General features: G+C 45.8%; 1 protein-coding gene across 1 annotated transcript in view; it reads right to left on the bottom strand.

The window, feature by feature from the left end:
- Positions 1 to 23,616, bottom strand: part of LOC310683543 (IgGFc-binding protein-like) — a gene marked incomplete at its 5' end in the record, with an annotated part of 37,204 nt that extends 13,588 nt beyond the window's left edge. Inside the window, 13 exons of the mRNA XM_083453475.1 lie at positions 850 to 1,178; positions 2,732 to 2,873; positions 4,804 to 5,003; positions 5,092 to 5,671; positions 7,569 to 8,167; positions 9,152 to 9,713; positions 9,996 to 10,597; positions 11,023 to 11,596; positions 12,176 to 12,525; positions 13,828 to 15,054; positions 17,587 to 17,640; positions 18,752 to 18,800; positions 23,605 to 23,616. Coding sequence (XP_083309601.1) covers positions 850 to 1,178; positions 2,732 to 2,873; positions 4,804 to 5,003; positions 5,092 to 5,671; positions 7,569 to 8,167; positions 9,152 to 9,713; positions 9,996 to 10,597; positions 11,023 to 11,596; positions 12,176 to 12,525; positions 13,828 to 15,054; positions 17,587 to 17,640; positions 18,752 to 18,800; positions 23,605 to 23,616 — 5,280 coding nt within the window. The remainder of the gene's footprint in view (positions 1 to 849; positions 1,179 to 2,731; positions 2,874 to 4,803; positions 5,004 to 5,091; positions 5,672 to 7,568; positions 8,168 to 9,151; positions 9,714 to 9,995; positions 10,598 to 11,022; positions 11,597 to 12,175; positions 12,526 to 13,827; positions 15,055 to 17,586; positions 17,641 to 18,751; positions 18,801 to 23,604) is intronic.
- Between the last annotated feature and the right edge of the window lie 2,145 nt (positions 23,617 to 25,761).

Here is a 25,761-nt window from a genome sequence, read left to right as displayed (position 1 = left end):
CCTCGATTGCCAGCTTAGGACCTTGACACTGTCTCCCGCTGCCTGCAAAACCGCCCGTTACATGAGCATCCTTGGCACACATCCCTTAACTGTACTCCAGTCCCTGCCAAAAACACCCCTCCTGGACCAGATATGTACCATGTGTAGGCAAAATACAGTCACCTGGGAGACCAGGGAAATAAATGCAATAACTAAATAAAGGTAACAACAACACCACCACCACCAACAACAACGGTTTGTTTGTTTGTTTGTTTTTAAGTTGTCGGTACTTACCATATAGTTGTTACAGTAAGTACATTTTAACATTTGGGAGGAGAAAAAGCTGCCGGTACTGCATACCCTTGAGTAGCCCAGAAAACAAAGCACTGAATAATAATCAGAGGTTTTTTTGCATTTATATTTGTTTATTTAATATGTCAAAATGATTGTTTGCTGTATCTAAATTATGATGTCCTATGACTTTAAGAATTAAAATTTATTCGTTCATACATCCATATAAAATTCAGTGAATATAGCATTTATTTTTCCACGCTAGGGTTGGGCAAATATGTTGGTTTTTGTTTCTCTCCGAATCTCATTTTCCCAGCATAATTTTATTCCCCCAAATTTCCACACGAGTGTGTGTGCCTAAGCAAAAGGAAGTGTTGCCAGGAAAGTGTATGTTCTGGGGAGAGTCCCGATTGCCCATGGATAGGCTTGCAGGATCACATCTGTCTCTCAGGTTCACCAACAGGAACACCCCAGAGGGCTTTTCTCCTCTGTAGCATGTCCTGATGTATGTAGATTCCCCTTGGGATCCTTCTCAACTCCACAGTTCTGTAATTCGAAGACACCACTGCAAAGACTCACCCGGATTCTGCCCGCTTCCTTCCTGCGGATGGAGATGCTGTGCCCGTACACATAGATATTGGCCTGTCTCACGTAGGACATGGTCTGGCTCCCCCGGTGATCATTCTTTGCCTCCACCGTGAACGGCACCAAGGTGGTGTCATTGCTGCAATACTTGGCAATTGTGTAGGTGCAGGTGCCCTGGAAGTCAAAGTCCTTCCCGTCAAAAGTGTGGTAGTGCGGGTCTCCCCAGCCCCAGCAGGTCTCGTTGTAATTTGGGACGCATGTTGCTTTGCCATCCTCCAGCTTGCACGTCTCCTTGTTCCGGCACTTTAAGGCTTTGCAAGGATCTAAAATGAAAGAAAAGGACCGTTGTGGGCTCGATGCAGAAGCAGAGGTCCCACATGGGAAGCCTTTGGCAAAAGAGGTGTACATCACCGCATGGTCATTGAACATATGACGCCCTTGTAATATGAGTGCTCAGCAGCTGCGAACTAGCAGCTCATTGTTTATATCATGTGATTCTTATGATGTGACTGAGCGTGAGACAGGATGTTCAACGTTCTTCTCAAAGTTGTGTTCTCAGTGTAACTTGAGACCTTCCTGTTGTTGCTGTAAAGGGGGAGTGAGTCAGTTGTACGGAGAGTTCTGAGAGAGCAGACATGCTTTGTGCAAGCTCGTGTACAGTGTACAGTCCAGGAATAAAAGTAGAATGAATTAGACTACTTTCGGACTGTGTTACTTTCTTCTGCTGAGATGCAAGGGGAAAGGGAGTGTGCATCTCTCAAAAGGGAGGTGTCGCTAATTACCGATCTCCCTGGACTGACTGAAGACCAGCCAGGGGCAGATCATCAGGCCCCAGCGCCTGGGAAGAGGAGTCAGCCTTTCCCGAGGGGGCCAAAAGCCAACAGCCCTATGGTGACAGCCCAGGTCCATTTCAATGACTTGTGAGTCTATGTGTACAGATGGTTGTGTTTTGGGACTGCTCCAGAAGTTAACCAGAATTTCTATGATCAGAGCCAGATGTTCTGAAAGGCAACCCATGTACAAGAGTGCCCTATGGGCATAAACATGTGAAAGACAGACACACGATCCCATAACACATTAAGGTATGCATTCAATGGCAACTCCCCAATGGATGCTCAGTGTGTGCATCACCACAGCCTTCATCATGCCAAGTTCTACATTTATTACTCTGCATGCAGCAGTCCTGGTGGGAGCTGAGGTTAGGGAGGGGCAGATCTATCTATTTCAGTTTTTCTCAGTTTCTCATATTTCCAATCTTAAATTGTTTTCCACAACAGTTTATGATTTTTCTTAAGAAGCCCTCATGAAACCAGCATGCTAGTGTATATTTTCCCCAGTATATACCTATTTATGCAAGTTTGCTTAATATGCACAATTTTGCAAATCATTTCCCCTACTATTTTTGCATGCCGTGTAATATTTCTGCACTACTATACATGCATTTTACATACTTTTTACCTATTTGTATGCATTCCGTACACATTTCTAGATTCAAGCTGTAAATCTAGGATAACTTCTTTCCATTGCACATAATTTATATTATTATTCACTCATTCTCTGTGCTTCTTGATATGCTTATTTTTAATGGTTATATTTAGTGTTGTTCATTTTGGACCACTTTGGGCACAATTGTGGAAAAGCGGCATACTTCTAAGCTGACAATGGCTTCCCTGGAGGACTGCATTGCAAAATTCAGAGAAGACTGGACACGAAAGGATGGCGTTGTTTCAGTTTGCATATTGTTTCAGGATGTGTGGATTAAGTAGTTTCATCTTGGAATGCAAAGTAAATTGACACTCCCCACCCCATCCCTAGTTGAGACCTAGGTCAGCCAGGTCCTCAAATTGTCCTTCTGAAAATGCATCCAGCCTCTCACCTTTATTGACACAGCTCATGACCCCATCCTGGACCTCGCAGGCCTCATCGCTGGTGCAGCTGTGTGACTCGCAGGTGACTCCCCGGCCTGGGATGCAGCTGCAGATTTGTTGGCATTCATTCAGCAGGACCTTCTCATGGGGCTGCCGAGGCATTTGCCAAAGGGAAAGCAAACCATTAAATGACCAACCACCATAGCATTTACTGGTAAGCACATATTTCAGTTATGTGAAGGCCAGACTGAGGAACAGGTTCCCAAACCATATGTGCTCTACCTGCGATATCACTTCCCCCTCTTCCAGATCATTCTAGAAAGTGAACTCAAGAATCTAGGCTCCCATATATTTATATCATGGGTAAAATCTGCTAGTGTGGTGTAGTGGTTAGAGTGTTTGACCAGGACCTGGGAGACCAGGGTTCAAACCTCCACTTGGTCATAAGCTCACTGGGTGACTTTGGGCCATAGAGATTCAATGGTGGTGGAGGAGAAATGAACCACCCATGAGTGGAACCTGCAAGAAAATAGTAGCAGTCCTAAAGGAGTGCTATTTCCCCAATCTCAGTGCCAATGTAGCCATTTGCAGCTTAGAGTCTGCCTTCTTCTGGAAGATAAGAGAATATCTGGCCAACTACTAAATGGCCACGGCCCAGTATACCTGAAGGAGCATCTCCATCCTCATCATTCAGCTCAGACACCGAGGTCCAGCTCCAAGGGCCTTCTGGTGGTTCCCTCACTGCAAGAAGTGATGTTACAGGGAACCAGGCAGAGGGCCTCCTTGGTAGTGGCACCTGCCCTGTGGAACACCCTCCCATCAGATGTCAAGGAAATAAACAACTATCTAGCTTTTAGAACACATCTGAAGGCAGCCTTGTATTGGGAAGTTTTTAATGTTTGATGTTTAATGTTTTAATGTTTTGTCGTATTTTTAATATTCTGTTATGAGCCGCCCAGAGTGGCTGGAGAAACCCAGCCAGATGGGTGGGGTATAAACAAACTATTATTATTATTATTATTATTATTATTATTATTATTACTACTACTACTACTACTACTACTACTACTACTACTGAGTTCTGTTTACTGTTTGCTAATGCCTGGTGCTTGTGTGATGCAAGATCTAAACACCTAAACATTAGGAAGAACTTCCTGAGAGTAAGAGCTGTTCGACAGTGGAATTTGCTGCCAAGGAGTGTGGTGGAGTCTCCTTCTTTGGAGGTCTTTAAGCAGAGGCTTGACAACCATATGTCAGGAGTGCTCTGATGGTGTTTCCTGCTTGGCAGGGGGTTGGACTCGATGGCCCTTGTGGTCTCTTCCAACTCTATGATTCTATGATTCTAAGACCTTGGATAGCCACTGCATGAAGAATACAAAACTGGAATAGGCTCAGTCATACAACTGGAAGGTACCTCACAGGTCACCTACTTCAACTCACTGCCAAGGCAGGAAATTCATTGCTACAGCATCCCTGATAGGTGGCCATCCAGACTCTGCTTAAAAACCTCTAATGAAGGAGCAACCACCACCCTCGTGCCATCATCATGTTCTTCCAAATGTTTAGGTTACATAATTATTTCCTCGGAATTTGAGCCTATTGGTTTGTGTTCAGCCCTCCGGAGCAACAGAAAATAAATGTGGCTCATCAGGGCCACATTCCCTTCTGGGCAATGTTCTGAGGGTCAGATGCCAGAGGTGGGCAGGGCCAGGGTAAAAGTGGGTGGAATTTAAATATAAACTAATTTCACCTTCCTACAGTAGTCTAGTTCCCACACACGCTCACACATTCCTCTCTATCCTCCATCCAGACAAGCAAGAGGCATTATGAGTTCAAGGACACATTCTAGCCAGGTAAAAACACTCAACGAAGGTGTGATGCAGGGCCAGTGAAGGGGTGTGGCCTGGGGAGAGGGGAGTGTCCTGAGGGGCAGATAGAGAAGCCTGGAGGGCCACACTTAGCCCCTAGTGCTAAGGTTCCCCACTCCTGGTTTAATAGCCCTTTAAATAGCTGAAGAGGGAACTTCCGACCTTGCACTTGTTCAAAGCAATGCAACACTATCTCCTTTAGGGGAAAGCACCTTATAATATGTTCCATTGTCATTGCACCCACAGGTCTCCACTGTGACGCAGCCGAGGCCGTCAAAGAAGAACCCGTCATCACACTGGCAGCCCTCTGCGCACGTCCCAGGGCATATTCTGGAGTCGGTGATCCCAGCACAGTGAGTGGAGCAGAGATCAGCACAGAGTGAATACTGGCTGTTTGGAGGGCAGCTGAGAGCTGCAACAGAGAGAGGTTTGAAGAAAAAGGTACATGACATATTTCATGTATTATTATTATAATACTACCTGTAGTTTTCAGTACTCACGACAAAAGGATGGACTCCTCCAGGTCTGGACGGGGATCCCGGCTTCTTGGCAGGCAGACGTGTAGCTCTGGATATTCTGACACAAGGCCTCGCTGTCCCCATTGCCCAGGCACACATCGTAAATGCAGTCGCTGAAGTACACACTGGGGTCCACCTTTGCATGGCAAGCACTGAAGGGGCCATCCGATGCAGTGAGGATCCCACAGTAATGGCGCTGCTTGAAAACCTCCTCCTTCTTTTCCTCGCAGACTGGGCAGCTGCTCCCAGAGCATCCATCTGAGCAAGGTCCAACTGCCCCAGGGACTGGAACCTTCCAGGCAGCACCAAATTTAGCTACATCAGAGGTTGTCTTGCCATCAGGGAGCAGGAAGTCGTCTTCCTTCTTCCCGTTGTAGTTCCCACACAGGCCTTGCATTTGGTTCCGGTAGCTTCCTGGGACGGTGATTGTCACACGGTAAACCAGGTCATAGCTCACAATGAGACCAAAGTCGGTTTCTATCAGGACTTTAGTGCCATGCTGATAAGCTCTGAGACGGCCACCAGGAAATTCAACGGGTAGGGAATGAAACACTCCGTTCACCTGGAAGAAGGGGACATGTTGTCTCTAAGGGCAGATGTTCAAAGGACACAAAACTGGTCTCAGGGATCTTTGACCCTCCAGCAATAGGCCCTTCTCTCACAAGTATTGTTGAACTCCACCCAAGTTGACATTTTCAGAGGATTTGCATGCACAGGGGCACCTTGTGAATGGTACAACGTGTAACAAGCTCATGAGCAAAGTTATCTTTAAGATCTGTTGGAAAGCAGATTCTTGTGTATAGACATATGTAAACATATCCACTCACAAGGATCCATTCACATGCAAATCTAGTGTGCAAATTGTATTATTGGAACTTGGCAGAAGGTCATACTTCCTGGACGCTAAGGAAGACATATTGTATTATAGCAGCCCCATCTCAAAGTTGCTGAATTGGTTGCTCTTGTGCTTAAGACACTCATCACTGGTTATTTTTGAGTAGTGCGACCCCTTCAGCACAAAAACTACAGGACCACAGCTTAGTGGTAGTGTCCATGATTTGCATGCAAAAGGTCCCAGGTTCATTCCCCAGCATCTCCAGGTAGAGCAGGAAGAAACTACCTGTCTGAAATGCTGGATAGCTGTTCCATGTCATTGCAGAGCAAATAATACTGAACTGGATGGACCAAAAGTTTTACACAGTATAAGGCAACTTCCTTTGCCCTAACCAAGGTCAAATGCATCTGTGGTCTTCTTGGGATATACTAATGTAGAACTAGAGCCATGATTAAAGCACTGGTCTTTCTCTCCCAAGTCTGGATTTATTCAGTGAAGTAGATCTCATGTTCAAACGTAGCAGCTGAATTTTTCATTGAAATGATAGGGCTGTAACTTTTCATTGGTTTAAGCAATAGCTTTATTAATGTTTAATTGACTTAAGATGTTCAGGAGATAATATATACAGCTAGCTATGTTTGCATGAGCTCCTGGCCATTGTACTTTGTGTACAAAAGTGCAAATATATGTTAGCACCACCGAGGAGATAAAATTGCCAAGTGAAACCGAAAATGACACAATTAAAAATTCAGAGAGGATAGTTGTGACCCTAATTTTAAACATACACATGTGTGTGAGTGAGTGTTAGATATAATTCCTTATAATTAGCTGTATAAAATGAACTGTAGATGGCAAACTCCATCCAATGTGCACTGTCTGGACAAATACCTGGATCAGAACAGTTATCTGTCAGCTCTCACACATCTCTGAATTTGGCGATGCAATTCTTGGCTCAGAAATACCCCAAATGCATATACAACATCAGGTGTAGGCAGTGCTATTTTTCTAGAGAAAGAGGTGCCGGAACTCGCTATGAATATCTCCCTTGTTCTCTTATAATAGCAATGGTGCCCACCTGAGAGGTGCCAGAACTGAGTTCCAGTGAGTTCTGGCAGGAATAAAGCCCTGGGTGAATGTAACGAGCAGATGGATGTGACTTGGCCGAAACAGCCTGGTCTGCCTAATTAGGCATCCCCACCCTTGGAGTTTGGCAAATCTAAACAAATGTAGTATAAACACCAACACCTGGGAAACACTGGCCTGCAAGTGCTCCAATTGGAGAACAGCCTTTACCAAAGGTGTCATGGACTTTGAAGACGCTCGAACTCAGGATGAAAGGGAGAAATGTGCTAAGAGGAAGGCACAGTTGGCAAACCCTCGCTGGGATCACCTCCTGCCCGGAAACCTATGTCCCAACTGTGGAAGGATGTGTGGAACCAGAATTGGCCTCCACAGCCACTTATAGACTCATTGTTAATACCGTGTTTATGGAAGACAACCTTACTCAGTTACGAATGATCACCAAAGAATAAAAAAGAAGAAGACCCTTGGAGTTAAAATGGAGAAGTATGTGCACTGCCTGGAGCTCCTTGGATAAGATCATGGGCAGCATGCAGACCCCTACCTTGATCTGTCCCTTCTTGTTCTGGATCAAAGTAAGTGTTGTGCCATAGACTTCCACAGAAACCATCTTGGTGACCGAGGTTTTTCTGCTCCCCCAGGCCTCATTTTCTTCAGTGATGGTGAAAGCCTTCAAGTTCTTCTTGTCTGTGATGGCAGCCTTAGCAAGGACATAGGTGCAGGTGCCCTGGAAGTTGAAGCGTACTCCATCGAAGGAGATGTAATGGGGATCGCCAGAGACTGAGCAAGTGGCTGAGCCAATGGGGTGGCATTTATGGACGCCGTCCACTGCCCTACACTCCTCGCCAGGGCCACAAGAGGTTTCCTTGCAGGCAACCGCTCCACCAGCCTGGCACACACACTCCACGTTGCACTTGCTGGTTGGGTAGAAGGTTTGCCCAGCTGTATAGTACCGTTCCTGGTAGACGCAGCCACACTGAGACATGGGGACGCAACGGTCGCCGCTGAGCACAAAGCCTTCATCACAGACACATCCTTCTGCACAGTGTGCTGAGCAAGGCAGAGGAGAGTAGAGGCTGCTGCAGGTCTGTTGGCAGCTCTTGGCACAGAGCTCATAGTGGCTGTTTCGGGGACAGACCGGTTCTGGAATGGGAGGGTTAGGAAATGCATTTCCCATCAATATCACGAACTCTTCTATTTCCATTACTACACCGGAGACTAACATAAACCCAGGTTGTTGTGGCAGCGTTGTTTCCCCTGTTTCCAATGTTCGGGATGCGTGTGCTGTTGCTTATGTAGCCAAAGCTGCATCATCCACCCATAAAGGAAAGGGAGATGTCAACAGGCTCAGGAGAACCAATAGAAACAGAGCAAACTCAGGGGGCCACAGATTATTGGCTGCCTGTTGTGGATGTGGAAAACTGTGGGATAGTAAAGAGGGAATGAAAGGGTTGGAGCCATGGCTGAGGGCTACCTCAGCAGGCAGAAGCTGGGAGGTGGAGAGGAACGAGACACGGGAGGAAAGAGCAATGTGTAGGGACAAGGAAATCTGCTAGTTCTGGTTTCTCATTATTGCAGTGTTAAACCCAGTTCTCCATATTTCCACATCAGTTTGCACCCCCCTCCCCCCATTAAAAAACAATGCCCAAATGTTCCCACAAACATTCTTCAGCATTTTTGAACAACTTTCTCCTTATGTATGTTAACACAACTTCCCCTTTTATAGCGTCTTTTCCCACTGTGTTATTGTCATTGATATATTCATTTGTTATCCTTTACCCTACCTAATATATGCATTTTTGGATCACATTACTTGGCTGGAGAAATGCATTGTGGAATTTGGAAAAGTGTAGATTTTGAGGGGTGGCTGCCTTTTGGTTCACCCATTGCTTTGGAAAGCGTGAATTGTGTAATTTCGCCTTCAGGCGAGAACTGGATCAAATCTTTATCGCTCCTATCCTTATGCCATATAACTCCTATCCTTATGCCATATAACTTGCCTTGCACCTTCTAAACTAACCCTATTCTACACAATCCAGCAATATTGAGGGGCCCAAGCTTTTTTAAAAAAACTGCCCTAGGGAGCTCCACCCTCTTCACAACTGGAGCAAACTGGATCATACTTACTCCAGAATATGTGGATCCTCCAGATATATATGGTCACCTGTATGGCTTGGCAGGCTGCAGTGTAAGCAGCAATGACATGGCCCAGCACAGCCTTCTGACCATTAAAGGTGCAGTAGTCATAAACACAGTCCAGGAAAAACACCTCAGGGTCAATTCTGCCATGGCACTCCCTAAACGGGCCACTCTTGTCCACTAGGAGCCCACATTCTGCACTGACGCCTCGCTGGCGCTGGGCAATGTTTTCCAAGTCCGGACACACCCTGGGGCTCACTTCTCTGCATCCCAGGGACTCAGCCACCTTCCAGCGCTGTCCCAAGGCTGTCAAACCTGAGGCTGCATCACTGGATGGCAAGTCATCTTGTTTGTTGCTGTTGAAGTTGCCACAGAGACCGCCGAGGGCCCCTTCGTAGGACTTTGGCACAGTGACCACGAGGCGGCTTTGCCAGTCAGAGTTGACGGTGAGGCCGAAATCTGTTTGGATCATAACATCCCAGCCCTTCTGATAGATGAGGACTTGGTCCAGGCCCATCCTGTAGGGCAGGTTGGTCAGCAAACCATTCACCTGGGAGGAGAGATAAAGTGGGAAGGGTGAGTGGGGAAGATCATGCTCAAAATCTGGTGCTATGGCTTTGAGCTATGCCAAACGATGGCTTAGCAAAGACATTTTTGGTGCGTAAAATTTACGTGCGATTGCCGACATGTGGGTTCTTTTGGACCCAGAAGAAGGCAGAACGAGGGTGGAATGGAGGGTGGAATGGGGACGGGGCACACGCATATGTGCTCCATAGATGTGTGCAGGCTTTTAACAGACTCGCTCACCAAAGGAGGCCTCATTTAGACTCACCAGAACTCTTCCACGATGAGCCCAGCTGACTGTTATCTCCAGGCCATAGACTTGAACCTTGACCAGTTTGTTGAGGGATGCAGACCAGCTGCCCTGGCCCGAGTTCTGGACTAAGACTTGGAAATCCACCAAGTCGTTGCGCTTCTGGCTGAGTCCTGCAAATGTGTAGAGGCAGGTGCCCTGGAAGTTAAAACTCTGACCGTCAAAACCATGGTAATGAGAGTAACCGGCTGCAGAGCAGGTGGCATAGCCAGTTGGGTAGCAGTTCTGGAGGCCATTCTCCACCCTGCACTGCTCCCCAGCCTTGCAGCTGGCAGGATGGCATTTCATCTGCTTGCTCTGCGGGTCACAGACGCAGCGCTTTGTGCATGTGCTGTCTCCCCAGAACTGCTCGCCGGGGGAAAAGAGCTTCCCTTCGAAGGCACAACCGCAAGCTGCCTTGGGGATACACTTCCCAGCTTCCAGCACAAAACCCTCGTTGCACTGACAAGCTTCCACGCAGCGTGATGAAGAGCAGTTGGAAGGAAGAGCTTGGTCATTGCAAGTGGCCGGGCAGGCTGAGCCGCAGAGCTTGTACTGGCTGTTCTCAGGGCAGGAGAGCACTGCAAAAGAGAGAGACAGAGAAGAATAAGGGCACAATTATCCACAATCCCTTTCTTTTTCATTGGGATTTATTATCAGAGAGATTGCACACCCATTACTGCCAGCACCAATGGTAAGACAGCCTTTAGGTAGATTGAGATGGATGCCCTAAGCTGCTGAGGCTGGGTGTTGTGAAATAGAGGCAAATTGTTTGTTATTTAATTTACAGTGTTATTTAATTCAGTTGCCTCCTGTGTTTTATTTGTTTTGAGCAATGTATAAGTGTTTTGAATTTTTGGGAAGGAAAGCATTATGAGAATCACCATTTTTTCTTCTGGGAAACAGGCAATTTGCAGTGCCCACAACAGTTTCTTATATTTCCAAATGTGATCCTGGGCCCAAAGGAGCTTGGGGACCCCGGTCATAAGCAATTAATTCTACTCACAGCAGCCCGTGAGTCTTCTCCAGTCCAACAGGGTTACGCCTTCCCTCTGGCAGGCATCGGCATAGCTCTGCAGTGCTTGGCACAAAGTCTCTCGGTGGCCTTCGTAGATATAGAGGTCATAGGCACAGTTTTCCACAAAGATTTCAGGGTCAACGACAGAGTGGCACTGGCTGAATGGGCCACCCTCCCGTTTGCTGATCCAGCCACAGAAAGTCTCCACTTTGTATTTGATGAGCACCTCCAAGGTGACCTTCTTGCATTCTCCATGGCAGTCATCCCAGCAGAGCTTGTTGCCATCTTCCACTTTCCAGCTCTTCCCAAACTCCGCAGGGTTGGGGGCCAAGGACCCAGCCGAGGTCTTGAAGTCATCAGTAGGGTCACCATTGTAGTTACCGCACAAGCCGCAAACGTTCTCAAAGAAGCTGCTGGGAATCTTCACCCAGAGGCGGTTGTTCCAGTCATAGGAAACCTTCAGTGAGAAGTCGGTCTCGATGGAGACAGAGGTCCCGCTCTGGTATAGACGCAGCTTCCCCTCTTGCAGGGAGATGGGCAGCCGGGAGCGTTGGTTATTCACCTGGCACAGAATATGTTACTGTTAGATATGCATTACGGAAGCCCCTAGTGTAGGGTAAGGATAGTGTTGGGAGTTGTTCCAACTACCTCCTGTGAAACAGGACTAGCCATACCCAGTGTGGCACCCAACCTATGCAATCCAAGTCAAGGTGTGCCACAATAAGCTATTTAAAATAGAACTACACATGCCCATTCAGAAATATCAGGAGGGATAGTCCTAATAGGATGATCAGCCCTCAGTGTAATTCATAGAATCATAGAGTTGGAAGAGACCACAAGGGCCATCGAGTCCAGCCCCCTGCCAAGCAGGAAACACCATCAGAGCACTCCTGACATATGATTATCTAGCCTCTCCTTAAAGACCTCCAAAGAAGGAGACTCCACCACACTCCTTGGCAGCAAATTCCACTGTCAAACAGCTCTTACTGTCAGGAAGTTCTTCCTAATGTTTAGGTGGAATCTTCTTTCTATTAGCACATGCAAAAGTGACACAGAATGGAAGTTGAGTGACCCATTCATCCCTAGCCTGATATGGGCCCTGGTTCATACAGTTAAGACAGTGGAATGCTATTGTTCTTACCCTGACTATGCCATACTCCTTTCTGGCCATGCTTATGTGGTATCCATGGACCTGGACCGTCACAAACCCTATGAAGGACACGCTCCGTCTGCCTTGGTTCTCATTTTTGGCTGTGATGTGGAAAGCAGGGAGTGTTGTGTCTGATCCGCAGGTCTTGGCCAGCGTGTAGGTGCAGGTGCCCATGAAGTTGTATTTCTGCTTGTCAAAAGTACGGTAATGGGGGTCACCCAGAGACCAGCAGGTGGCAGTAGACTGCGCCACACATGCAGGCTGTCCATTCCTGATCTGGCAAGTCTCCTTCTTCCGGCACTTGGTGGAACTGCAGGATGGTTGGGGGACAGGCTGAGAGGCTGGGAAGAAAAGAGGAGGGGTTAGTATAACAGTGGGGAAGAGAGAAAGAGAATGGGCACAAGGAGAGAGAGAGAGGGGAGAGGTCGAATGGGTGGCCTTTGACACAATCAGAGCAATAGATTGAGGGATGGAGGAAGCCAACGTTTTCCCCTGTATAGCCCAACACATCCAACAAGTTAAATGATAAAGTTCTGATAGCAATACTTAAGCTGTCCTCCCATTGTCTGACCTTCTCCATATACACACACTTGGAGATGAAGGTTGGTGGGTCCATGCCAATGTTTCAGGCCCTCAACATCATGCATGCTGCTAGCTAAATCCTCTAGATGTGCACATGCTCAAGGCAACATCTGCAAGGGGCTGCCTACCTAGGCATGCACAGCTATATAGGCACTGCACACAGCAAAGGCTCTTGCACTTGGGGCTATAGGGCAAAGACCTCCCAAGGAGAATTTCAAGGAATTTGAAAAAAAAAGATTCCCCCCCCCCAAAAAAAAAATCTCAAAGCTACACACGCTTTCTTGCCTTGCACACATTTTCTACTAACATTTGAATTTAGAGACGCTCCTGGTGACATTTCTGTCCATCTTCTCTTATCTGGCCAGTGCTCTGCAGTCCAAATGTGTTGCTATGGCAAGAGGTCCCTCCCATGTGTTTCCAGGCAGAAAAGCCATGAGAGAGTTGTATATTACTAAGACTGTCAGCTACTCAGTCCTGATTGCACACTCTCTCTTCTTGTCATGTGGGCAATCCAGGAAGACTACTTAAGACTGGGGTGGGGGGAGGGGAAGGAGAAACTGCTATGGCAGATGATCCACTGACCATCAGTGTTGACAGTACTGAGCTAGGTAGACCAGTGGTCTGACTCAGTATAAGGAACAGACTGCTTTGGAAGGTGGTGACCTCTCCTACATGCAAGGTTTTCAAACAGAGGTTGTATGGCCATCTGTCACGCATGCCATAGTTGAGATTCCTGCATTGCAGGGGGTTGGACTAGGTGATACTTCCAGCTCTACAAATCTATGATTCTAAGGCAGGTCCTATATTCCTATGTTCCCATGAACTGGAGACTATCTTTGTATCCAACCCTTTCTCCAAGAAACTATGCACAAGGAGGGAAGCCCAATTTATTTCCTCAAGAGCCCTATGAGGTTGGTTACACGGAAAGAGAGAGATTGGCCCAAGATCATGCATTGAGTTCCATTGCTGAGCAGGGATTCGGACCCTGCAATGCTGATCATCCTTTGCTCAATGGAAATTCAGCACCTTGATCTCCCACCTTAACAAGCCCCACAACTCACCACGATGGCAGAGTGCCAATGCACCATAGGCATTCCTGCTGGCAATGCCAAAACTTAGCAGGGCAAAGGGGATGCTGGGATGTGTCATGGAATGGGTGCTTTCTTTCTTCCCCAGACTGTACTCGCTCCAGGAGTATTCTGTTCCTGGAATCTGTCTCCAAGAGGTGCCACTCAATGCACGACCATCCATGGTGATCCCAGAAGCAGCAGCGGTCTTAGCAACGATGAACGCAGAATTGTCAAAGTTCTCCAGGCCCCCGAGGGTGTAAGATGTGCAGTAGCTGAACATGTCAGGGATACTAAGGAGGAAGGGGTCGAAGGTCAGGCCAGAATGGGTACCACCGGTGCAAAAGAAGAAGACCTGGATGCCCACGTTGGCTGTGATGTAAATGGGACCCGAACGTGAGACTTTCAGCTGAAGCACCTGCCCGGCCACAAGGTTGTAGTTCGTATGGATCCCCCCAGAGACACAGGTGACTGTGGTGGGCTGGGACGCCACTATGTACGCAAGGTCGTACTTTGTCTGGAAAGAGAGTGGGAGGAGAAAGAAGGCCCGGCCCCAGCTAGACACTGGCAGAAGCTGCTCCACCACATGGTTGCAATTGGTGTTCATATTGGCGCAGGTGTGCCCACTCAGCACTGCCACTGGCCGTGCTGATCTTACAAGGGTGCCAGAGAGGTCTTGGCGGCTCTGGAGCTGGATGGCTTCGTAGGGAGAAAGGACGACATTCAGCTTGCTGCCTGCTGGGTAGATGCGCCCCTGGAATCTCACGCTGCCCTTGAGATAGAGCTCCACTGCAGTGAGGTCCTGCCATGCAATGATGGAGAACTCCTTGTATGAATTGGACAGCTCTCCAGGAGGTGTGAGGATGTAGTATTCAGTGCCCAGGCTGTGGACTGGGTAGATCACAGTGGTGTCGGCTGTATTCTTCTTGGAGTTGAGAGCCAACACAGAGATGTCTTGGTTAGCTTTCACCACGACGGTGTAGCAGAATTTAGCTGTGCCGGCCATCTCCGCATAAGCTGGTATCTTCACCTTTGCGGTCTGACCCCGGGCAAGGGGGAATTGGCTGCGGAACTTAGATTTGTAGACTGAGATGGTGACGGTGGTAGAAGGTGAGTAGCCGGAAATGTAGAGCTGGAACTGAGCTTCAGAGTAGTCCAGCTTATGGTTTTGCAGGAAGGCTGTGATGAACTCCCGGCCAGTGGGCATTACAGCATGGAAGCCTGGAAGAAAAGAAAGAAAAGTAAGCATGCTCTTCCACTGTCCTTCTGCAACCCAGAAAGCACTTGGGGGGGGGGGCTGCAATCTCGTGTGTTTTTAGGCACCTCATGAGATTTGGGGAGCTAGGAGTGGGTCACCTGACTTGCCCAAGAGCACATCCCAGAAGACATACCTCTGGGTTTGGATCTCCAAAGGTTGGACAATATGATGTCTGGGTATTATGACAGGGTCTATAAAATCCCCTCACCAAAATATCTGACAGTGGGAAATAAATATTTTGTTTTTCCTTTAATTGAACAAGGACTTTATGGGAAGGCAGTAAAAGAATCCAAATACCCAAGTAATGCCTGCAAGTCTTGACAATGTGCCCTACCAAAGGGTTAGCCCATCAAAACATTTCTTTACACACCCCAGAAATAATACTTATTACATTATCTAACAGAGTACCCCCATGTCAGACGTTTCCAACTTCCCAGTGCAATAGGCATTTTTGGAAATTTGAGAAAGTGCCATGGGCGTCCCTCACAAAATGGATGTCAAAAGGGTGGCATAGCAGAAAATGAATCTAGAAGAGCAGAAAAAGAGACAGGACCACAAAAGATTGGAGGGGGAGGCAGTGACATCAGCCCCACAGAGAGACATTCTTTGCCGCTTCCCTCTGTTCAGCAGGGAAAAGATGGCGAGTGTCCAATCCTCACACCCAACAAAATGTGGGCATGCCTAAGGGGTTGTGTTCAAAGCAGGAGAGGCTAAGCCAGAGCAAACAGGAACTGATTGAGAAAAGCAAACACTTCTCTCATGCATTGTGGATATTTGAGGTGGCATAGACAGAGGTTATGTGTGCCGGAGAAGATACTGGCAGACCCATGATCCCCTGGCTCATGCAGAATATCTGGGCTTCTCATACATGTGCAGTTAGCTCTTTTTCAAAAGGCTTCATTCTGGCCATCAGCTGTTTTGCAGGGGAAAGGGAGACTGAATCCAGACTTGCTTCGCTGCCCCCTAACAACCTGCTTGCTGGATTTCATGTATTATCTACTGCTGCTACTGCTACTTCAGGCATTTCTTTAACTTTAAATGAGGCTGAGGTAGAATCTACACACATATAAATAATGTGAAAATGCTTTAAAAATGTTTTGAAAAATATATTGAATTTGCCATAACTCACCATTGCCATCTAGTGCCACCATTGTATAATGCGCTTTACAACACACTTAAAACGTTTTATTTGCAGCTGTGTAGCTGAGTCCTATCACACTAGTCATCCCTTCAAATAGGGGACTCTTTCAAAGGGAGGGCTTCCCTCTAGGCCGTTCCTTCAGTAAAGGGACCGGTCTCTGTCAAGGAGGGCCTACCTGGAATCCTGTGTAGACATATCCTCTGCTTTCTGAAGCTTCAAACTGATACTATCTTCTGTAATAATATCTCATACTTTCCACTGGCTAGGAACTTGCTCTTTTTTAAAAAGGAAAGAGTAGCAGGGAGGAATAATCAAATTCTCAGGATCCCAGATTTTGCTCAGGATGAAGAAATAGTACATTCGATTCTGACTCTGTTTGTTCACACCCTCATATTCAGCGTCCTTGCATGCACACAGGCGGTGCTGGATTTACATATAAGCTAAACAAGCTGTAGCTTGGGGCCTCACTCTCTTGGGGACCCCCAAAAAATTTAAAGGGGAAAAACTGGATGTACATTTCCAAAATATAAGATACAAAACAAATAAAATAAAACCTAAATACAGCAACAGTCTTTTGTGTTGTGTAGGCTCCTATGATGTAAGTAATGGGGCCCGCCTGCTAGCCTGCTCCCTAAAATATCACTGGTTTGCTCATTTCTATATATAGGGTGCCTACATTCTGCATGGACTGGTTGCATGGCAACATGTGCAAATGACTTTACTAGGTCCATAAATTACCATGTAGCATATATTCAACACAAAAAACAGTGACCATTTGTTGGTGACAAAGGACAGCTGAACATATAAAGGGCCTCATTACCTCCAGTAGCTTAGGGCTTCATCAAACCTAAATCTGGCCCTGCACACAGGTACACACATCGCTACACACTGAAGTGTCTTGGCCCGTCTAGACTTATCATCTACTCTTTCTTGCAGAAGCCCACAAATGTCTCAGGCAGGGTAGGGGTTAAGACACTCTTAGCCCTGTGATCCGTTTAAGTGGTGATTCCTACTCCAGGTGGGCTCACAAAACAAGTAGAATTCACTGGCTATCACCTGAAGGATGTTCATCCTAGTACATGATTTGAGGATCTGCCTAGATTTTTGCAATCACTAAGCCCACAACCATCCCATATCTAAAGCCTGTACTCCTGACAATTCACTTAATTTGTGGCAAACCTCATCAGAGGCATGGATACATTGCCTATAGATCTCCCCAACTATGTGACTCTTATCTGCTACCAATTGTTATCTGGTCACATGGCTGAATTGCAGGTTGCCCATTCAGTCCTCCTATTTGCAGACCTTTGTCCTTGGACAATTTCCTAGTCACACCACCCAAGTCTCTACTCACCACCGAGGAGGGTGAGCCCCACAGCGATTGGCAGCAGCATCCTCATCCCCATGGCTGCAAAACAAGAAGAGAAGAAAGAGGAATGGCACTTTGGTGATCAACCTTATGAAGCAAGTGCATCAAAGAGTAAGGACCCAACTAGAGCCAATGGTAAATATGTGAATGTATTATTTCTTTTTCTTTACTGGCATACAGTATGATATTCATTCTGCATCTGCAAGGAGTCAGCCTTTCAACATGGCATCATTTCTGCTTTGGAGCTCCCTATTAACATTATGCAGGTACCTTTGCTATACAGTGGTACCTCGGTTTATAGACGCTTCAGGTTACAGACTCCGCTAACCCAGAAATAGTACCTCGGGTTGAGAACTTTGCTTCAGGATGAGAACAGAAATCGCATGGTGGCAGCGGGAGGCCCCATTAGCTAAAGTGGTACCTCAGGTTAAGAACAGTTTCAGGTTAAAAATGGACCTCCAGAACGAATTAAGTTCTTAACTCGAGGTACCACTGTACTGTTTTAGATGCCTACGAAAAGCTTATTTCTGTACCAATTTTTGCTTTTGTTGACTGATTTCATCTGTGTTTTCTCTTTTTTGTGTATACTCAGGTGGGGGTTTTTTTTTTAGGTTTTGTGAATCTTAGCTGTGCTCTGTTGACAATTTTACTGATAATTTTTGCTTTGAGAGTTTTGTGATTAAGTGGTCTGCAAATCTTTCTGAATGAATAAATATGTCAAACCCTCCTTTAAGAAATACTGCATCTATCTATTAAGGCTGTCTCATTTTATAGGATTAAACGGTTAGGAACAAATGGAATAAAAAGTCTTTGATGGATGAATCACTTTATTTTATTTTAAAAATTACTATATCATTAAAAATAACAAGAATGGTATTAAGCAGGCATTCCCAATTCACTCTTGCAAAGCACAGAGTGCTTCTTCTAAGATGATGCTTGCTATGAATTATATTTTTCCTCTAAAAACAAAGTATGTTTCCCCCATTTACTTCATTTGCAAATCTATTAAGATATAATTTTGAATATAGCCTGCATACGGACTTCTGAAACTGGATAGCACATAATCAAAGAAAGCTCAGTGGACTTATCCATTTCCTCACACTCCTCCCAGGTTCATTTCACAGGTGTCTAAAGAGAAAAGCCCACTTACCTGCTGGGAAGCTCCTAATTCTCTCGGTGACAAGTTTGCCACATTTATACTGGAGGGAGTCCCCAGCACATTAAGGTAGCATATACGGAGGTGTGTGATAGGTTGAGTCATTGCTTCCTGGAGGAGGGACAGTAAGCACAGATTTGGGTCAATGCACATGCAATTCTCCTTACCACGAAAGTGTTTACGTGTTTAAGTTTGGATTACTTAAAGGACCATGAGTTGGAGTGCTTGGGGCAGTGTGGTTTACTCAGCGCAGTGTGCTTAGGGCCCAAGAGAGGCTTTCTGGAGAAAATCTCGAATGTCAGCCCAACAGTACTAAAAGGGCATGTAGTGCATCCTCTTTTGCAGATGCATCCTGTAGAGGTTTACTCAGAAGTAATCCCCACCAGTGGAAGCTGATTGATTAGGACAAATGCCTCACCACTGCCCAACCAACCTCTTATACAGTGGTACCTCAGGTTAAGAACTTAATTCGTACCAGAGGTTCGTTCTTAACCTGAAACTGTTCTTAACCTGAAGCACCACTTTAGCCAATGGGGCCTCCCGCTGCTGCCGCTGCGCCACCACCGTACAATTTCTGTTCTCATCCTGAAGCAAAGTTCTTAAACCAAAGTACTATCTCTGGGTTAGCAGAGTCTGTAACCTGAAGCGTCTTTAACCTGAAGCATCTTTAACCTGAGGTACCACTGTACTAAGAACTAGCTGGCGCTTTGCTTCCAAGCCCAATTCAAGGTGCTATTGCTACTCTTCAAAGCCCTACATTATTTTGGCCCCAAAAATCTGAAAGACCACCTCCTTTCCTACAGATCCTCTCTGGGTCTATTAAGATCAACAGAGGAGCCCCTCTTGGTAGTTCCACCTTTAAATTGTTGTTACCTGCCCTGGGAGCTGCTGGTGAAGGGTAGATAATAAATGGATTTAATGATAATGACCACCACAGTGTGTCCTTAGCCAGCCCCCTCCTGCCTGCCTTACATGCTACCAGTCTAAGGGGTAAAACTTCCTGTTTCCACCACTACTATTTCTTCTTCTTCTTCTTCTTCTTCTTCTTCTTCTTCTTCTTCTTCTTCTTCTTCTACTATCACTTGTAGCTGAGTTAGATTGTCTTCCATGAATATGGTCTTGACAGTGTGTCTGTAGGTACCAACAAACTGAAACTGACAGGGGACAAATAGAAGAAGATGCTTTTACCCTGGTATGATTACCCTTTATCACATACACATCCCAACAAGACAACAACAAGAACCCGCCAACAGCAGATGAATCAATCTGGCAAATACACACACACACACACACACACACACACACACACACACACCTCACTACAACCAACCAAAGACAACCAACCAAACCCGAGGCCACCCCCAAAGAAATACAACAAGCGAATAGTAAGAGAACCCACTCAACTGACGCTGACACAAAACTCCACACATACACTAAGTAGAAGAACTGAAGCATTGCCACCCGACCCCACCCCACTCACCATTCCCCCTCCCCCTCTTCTTCCTAACCTAACATTGTATATAACACTAATGTCTCACATCAAATGAAACTGATCTATAGAAAACACAGCTTGGAAAAAGAGATAATGCATGTATTTTTGTAAATTAAGAAATGTTTGATAAAATTTTATTTTTTTTAACAAGCGTGACTGTAGGTGACTATGGAGGACAATTCTGGATCCGCACATCCTTCTGCAGTGGGGACATAGGTTGATCAAGGTGAGGATTTGCCCAGCATGCCTACCTCTTAGCTTAGCTTAAAGGATCTTCCTTTATTAACGTCTCCAGCCTTTGTATCTTGCTCTCACACCGCAAGCCCCATTCCTCCTCTAGCACCCCTGTCTTCACTACTCAACGCTACCGCACCTCTTACTCTAACATTTCTTGGAACCCCCTCCTTAAAAGAGTTTGCTGAGCCCTTTGGTCAATATTTGTTGCCTCCTTTCACATGGGAGGGGATGGGAATGGATCTCGGCAGTCATGGCTGCTTAACCTTCTGTTGACTTAAATCATGTCAGTCAAGAGGATTAAGAGCTCATGCCACCCACTGGAACTCGCCCACTACAAATGTTTTCTGTTATTTGATGCCTTGTGTTGCATGTTACAATGAAGGCCTTGGCCAGGGGTGGCCAACTCAGCCTTCCAACCAATGGCATTTGTGGGGACATAGAGGCCACCTTCATAATTCTGCGAGCCAACCTAGCACTTACAGACTACTGGGCCATTTCCCATGAGATTCCATTAGTTTCACATAGCGCTTGAGGACAAATGGAGCACACAGAATGTGACCGTTTTGCTGCAGTAGATGCAAGAATCCACCAGAACTTTGCTGTGACCATCTGTGCAGAGCACAAACTTGAGGGTTTAAAGTGACTATTGTGGGCTGTGACATCACGAAATGCTCAGGATGACAGGCATCACTCTTTACTTGTGAGCAAACAACAAACTCAAGATCCTGGATTATGCACCCGGTACAAAAACAGAGCTGCTGAATGAAACCTTATCTCTGCATCAACTTTTTCTCCAGTGAAGTCAGATACCACAGATGAAAAAGATGACATGATGTCAAAGGAAACTGTTTGCAAAAACATCTACACTGGGAGAAATGTACACGTAGATGCTGACAACTTTCAAAAGGACTATTTTATTTTATTTTTTTAAAAAGGGAGCTAATGTGGGAATGCACAAACTGACTTTAGTATTTTTAAAATGTGTAATTGACAGGCTCATCCTAAGGTTGCCATACATTTGGAATTTCCCGGACATAGCCAGAATACAGTGGTGCCCCGCAAGACGAATGCCTCGCAAGACGGAAAACCCGCTAGACGAAAGGGTTTTCCGTTTTGGAGGTGCTTCGCAAAACAAATTTCTGTATGGGCTTGCTTCGCAAGACGAAAATGTCTTGCGATTCTTGCGATTTTTTTCGCTCCCCACCCCCTTTTTCTAAGCCACTAAGCTGCTAATAGCCTTTTAGCAGCTAATCCGCTAATCCCTTAAGCCTTTAATAGCTGCTAATAGCTGCTAAACCGCTAATAGCGCTAATCCGCTAATAGGGTTGCTTCGCAAGACGAAAAAACCGCTAGATGAAGAGACTCGCGGAACGGATTCTTTTCATCTTGCGAGGCACCACTGTACTGGTAACCCATGTCAACAGTGTCGTTTTTGGCGATTAAAAAAAAACATAGCTCAAAAACGTCTTTTTTGCGATTATGCCAAAAAAGCTCAACAGCCCTAGTTCATCCAAAACTACTCCTTTCCAGTAAGTGGAGTTTTTATTTTGTTTTCTTTTGTTTAATCCATACTTTCTGGCTGAAGCATAGGATATTGTAAGATAAGCAAAACTGCATACAAAAGTATGTGCACTTGGGGGAATGTTGGGGGGGGGATCATGTATATTAGACTTTTAAAAAGAACTACTGGTGCAGGAATGTAGCAAGCTGAATCTCAGACTGGAAAAAAATGAGAAACTGAGACAAACAGATTAGTTCATGGTCCCACATACCCAGCATGAGTTGCAGATTTTGCTGGATTGAGCAATACAAGAGAATGAATGTGGAAGCCAAGCTTGCTTCTCACCCCTGTGTATTCAGGAAACTGCTGCTGCAATATATCTGAAATGACTCAAATTGGAGGGGAATTCATTTTATGCTTGGTGTTTCCTGCTTACAGCTGGGTAATATGAAAAGCAATTTGCCTTAGGGGTCCCACTTAGCACATTTATGATCTGGTGCTATTGTGAACCACAGCACAGCAGGCCAGGGGTTGCCCCACGGTGTTGTAAGGATTGTGGATGTGTAAGAACAGCAAGAATGGCCCAGCAGCATTTTTGAATTGAACATGGCCACAACTTTATTGATTACAGATGTAAGCAGGCATTGGCTATGTATCCTGAATTAGCCAATGAGCCTTCTGGATGATAATCCATCATAGTTGATCCTACTGATAAGGAAGCCCCTCACAACACAAGTCATAATGAGGTGAAACCCGCCAGGTCACCATTTGAGGTGTTTCTATGGCTTCAGGACATAACACTCCCCCTGGAGCCCTTTAACCCTGAAATTTGATCCTGAAGATGAATTTGATCCAAAGCAATTGCAGCCGCACAATCAGCACAAACTGCTTCCTGTTCTTTCCTGATTCATATGGTCGCCACAAAGCTCCGTTGCTGCAGGAAACATCTCATGGTGGGGGGTATAGCAAAAATGTCCCCTGTTGACTCACGGCTCTCTTTAGGAACCGGACTCCCCTTGTCCAAACCTCAGATAACTGAGCTCTCATGAAGACCCAGAGACACTCACATCAACTGCCTGCTTCTGCTGCCTCTCATGCTACATGTTCCCCTTCCCTAACCCTCAAGCGCATGACATAGAGACAGAGAATCATAGAGTTGGAAGGAATCACAAGGGTCATTTTGCCCAAGCCCCTCCAATGTAGTAATCTTTTGCTCAACATGGAGCTCAAGCCCACGACCCAGAGATTAAGAGTCTGGCATGAGCACCTGACATCCCTGGGGATGCAACCATGTTTTAGCTAACAGTGTCAGCCAATTACACTGATTAGTGAAAGCTGAATCATTTGTATCCTGTGTACCCTTTTGGACATTTTACTTTGTAATGTATCTCTTATTATGTAATGACCATTTGTAGAAAGTTCAGGTATATCATCTCATTTATTGTATATGAATGTAATTGGTTTTATTTGGTATTATTATCAGCTGAGGAAGAACATTTGAAACAGTTGGTTATCCTGGAAGGATTGTCCTGCTGCTGTTTTTGGAGCACCAACACCCTTCAACTTATTCCCTGCAAAACACTGCATAAGTTGTGCTTTGGCTGACTTTACACTTACCTTGGAAGGCATGTTGCCTCAAGCTTGAGTGATTCTTTGTGATGTTATACTAGCCAAACAATCCTTTACTTTGGGACATTTTCTTAACTTATATTAGTTGGTGTCACCATGCATATATTGTAGGCTATCTGATTGTAAATTAAGATACAATTCAGTAGTGATATAGAAGTGTTGTACAGTGGTACCTTAGGTTACATACACTTCAGGTTACAGATGCTTCAGGTTACAGACTACACTAACCCAGAAATAGTACCTCAGGTTAAGAACTTTGCTTCAGGATGAGAACAGAAATTGAGCCACGGCACAGCGGCAGTGGGAGGCCCCATTAGCTAAAGTGGTGCTTCAGGTTAAGAACAGTTTCAGGTTAAAAATGGACCTCCAGAACAAATTAAGTTCTTAACCCGAGGTACCACTGTCATCATATTATTAGCCTACCGTGTTGCTTTGGGATCGTTAGATTGTTCTGTTTGCAACACAGGGGATCTTTGTTGTTTATCCCCGGGGAAATGCCTGAGTCCTGCAAGAGCCCACCACCCATGCCTTCCCTGGGACCTCACTTTCTGCTCCCCCCAACCCGACAGGGACTCTGAGAACCACATTACAAAATTTGGAGAAGTGTGAATTTTGTAGGATGACTGTGTTTCGGTTGACATATTGTTTCAGAAAGTTCACATGAGATTTGCCTTTCAATGTGAACTGAATCGGATTTCTCCCCCATCCTTATAAAGAACCCACAAAGGAAAAGCATAGTACTTGAAATCCAATGTCTGTGGTGGATCATCTGCCTTGCATGCAGAAGGTCTCAGGTTCGATCCCCAGAAACTCTTAATAACGCTCGGCGAGACCCTCATCTGAAACTCTGGAGAACCACTGCTAGTCAGTGTAGACAAGGTATGTATCTCCACCCCTGCTGGTTGTCGAGTGCTTGGGAACCACAGCACAAGGGGCTTTCTCAGCCCTGCACTTGGCATTTGCAAAGCTGCTCATCAGCTCAGTGACCATCAGGTGATGGGCGCCAAAGTCAAGTCTGCCAGCTGCAGGAATCGCTAGCATGAAGTGGGTTGCATTGAAATCACTGCTAAAGCATAAGAAAAAAGGAACAACCAGGAGCTAACTTTAAGTTCCAGATTGTCCCTTTGTAGCCAAGTCAGTACGTTCCCCACACTTGACATCCTAGATGGCTTCAGGTGTGGGGCAGGTGGGTGTGGTTTGTGAAAAACAGCCTCATGGGCCAAATTAGGACTCCTGCTGGGCCAAATCTGGCAAATGGTGAGCCACAGCTTCCCCACCCCTGGTGTAAACAATGCTGCACTAGATGGGCCAGATGGTCTGATTCTGCAGTTCCCCCGGTTCCTGGGAGCAGATCACTTGCTCTACAAGCACAAAGAACCTTTGCTTGCACATTGGTGGTTCATAGCATAAATGCCCAATTTTGTTCCATGCCCATGCAACAAACAAATAAACAACACCTCCTGAATGTGCAGAATGATGAAGGAAATATATTTAATTTCCTGACCTAGGGACTTGTCCCGGAAGATCAGTTTTTGACTGGAATTTAACCGCTCACTACGAAGTCTCAGAGAGCCTATTATTCTGTGGTTTGTGGCTCTCAGCCAAAGCTCTCCCTGGGGAATATGCATTGCTTGTAAATCACTGTGTAAGTTTACATTGCCAGAGGATGGAGTTAAACAGAAACCTCTCCTGTGTTAGCTGAAGGTGTTAGACAAATAAAACACCTGACATTCTACTCACGTATATGAGATTCCCACTGAAGCCTGAAGACGTACACCTCAAGCCGCCCAGACCCAAGGACCAAAGCAAACCATCCCTTTCTCCCCTCTTGGAACCCAAGAGGATATTGGTTGCAATTTTCATGTGGGCGTACTGCAAAAAAAAATCTGATTTAAATAATTGCATCTCCATCTAAAAACAAAGCCCTGTTCACTAGTCATTCAGGCACACCTTCCTTCACAATACTCCAGTTCATTTTTTTAAAATTAATTTATTTGGTTTTTCAGATTAAAATTTTACAAACACATATCCAACATACAACATTGTAATGGTTCTAGGGGTTGCTCGTGCATAAGTTGCCGTTACTCCTGGCTAGGTTGAACCCTTGCTGTCTGGACAGCCTCAAGTTCCGTGGCTGCCTCAGTC

This window comes from Podarcis tiliguerta, assembly GCF_965153285.1.
Source record: "Podarcis tiliguerta genome assembly, chromosome: 8".
NCBI lineage: Eukaryota > Metazoa > Chordata > Lepidosauria > Squamata > Lacertidae > Podarcis > Podarcis tiliguerta.
The sequence above is the reverse complement of the archived record's forward strand: the minus strand, read 5'-3'. Positions and strand labels throughout refer to the sequence as shown.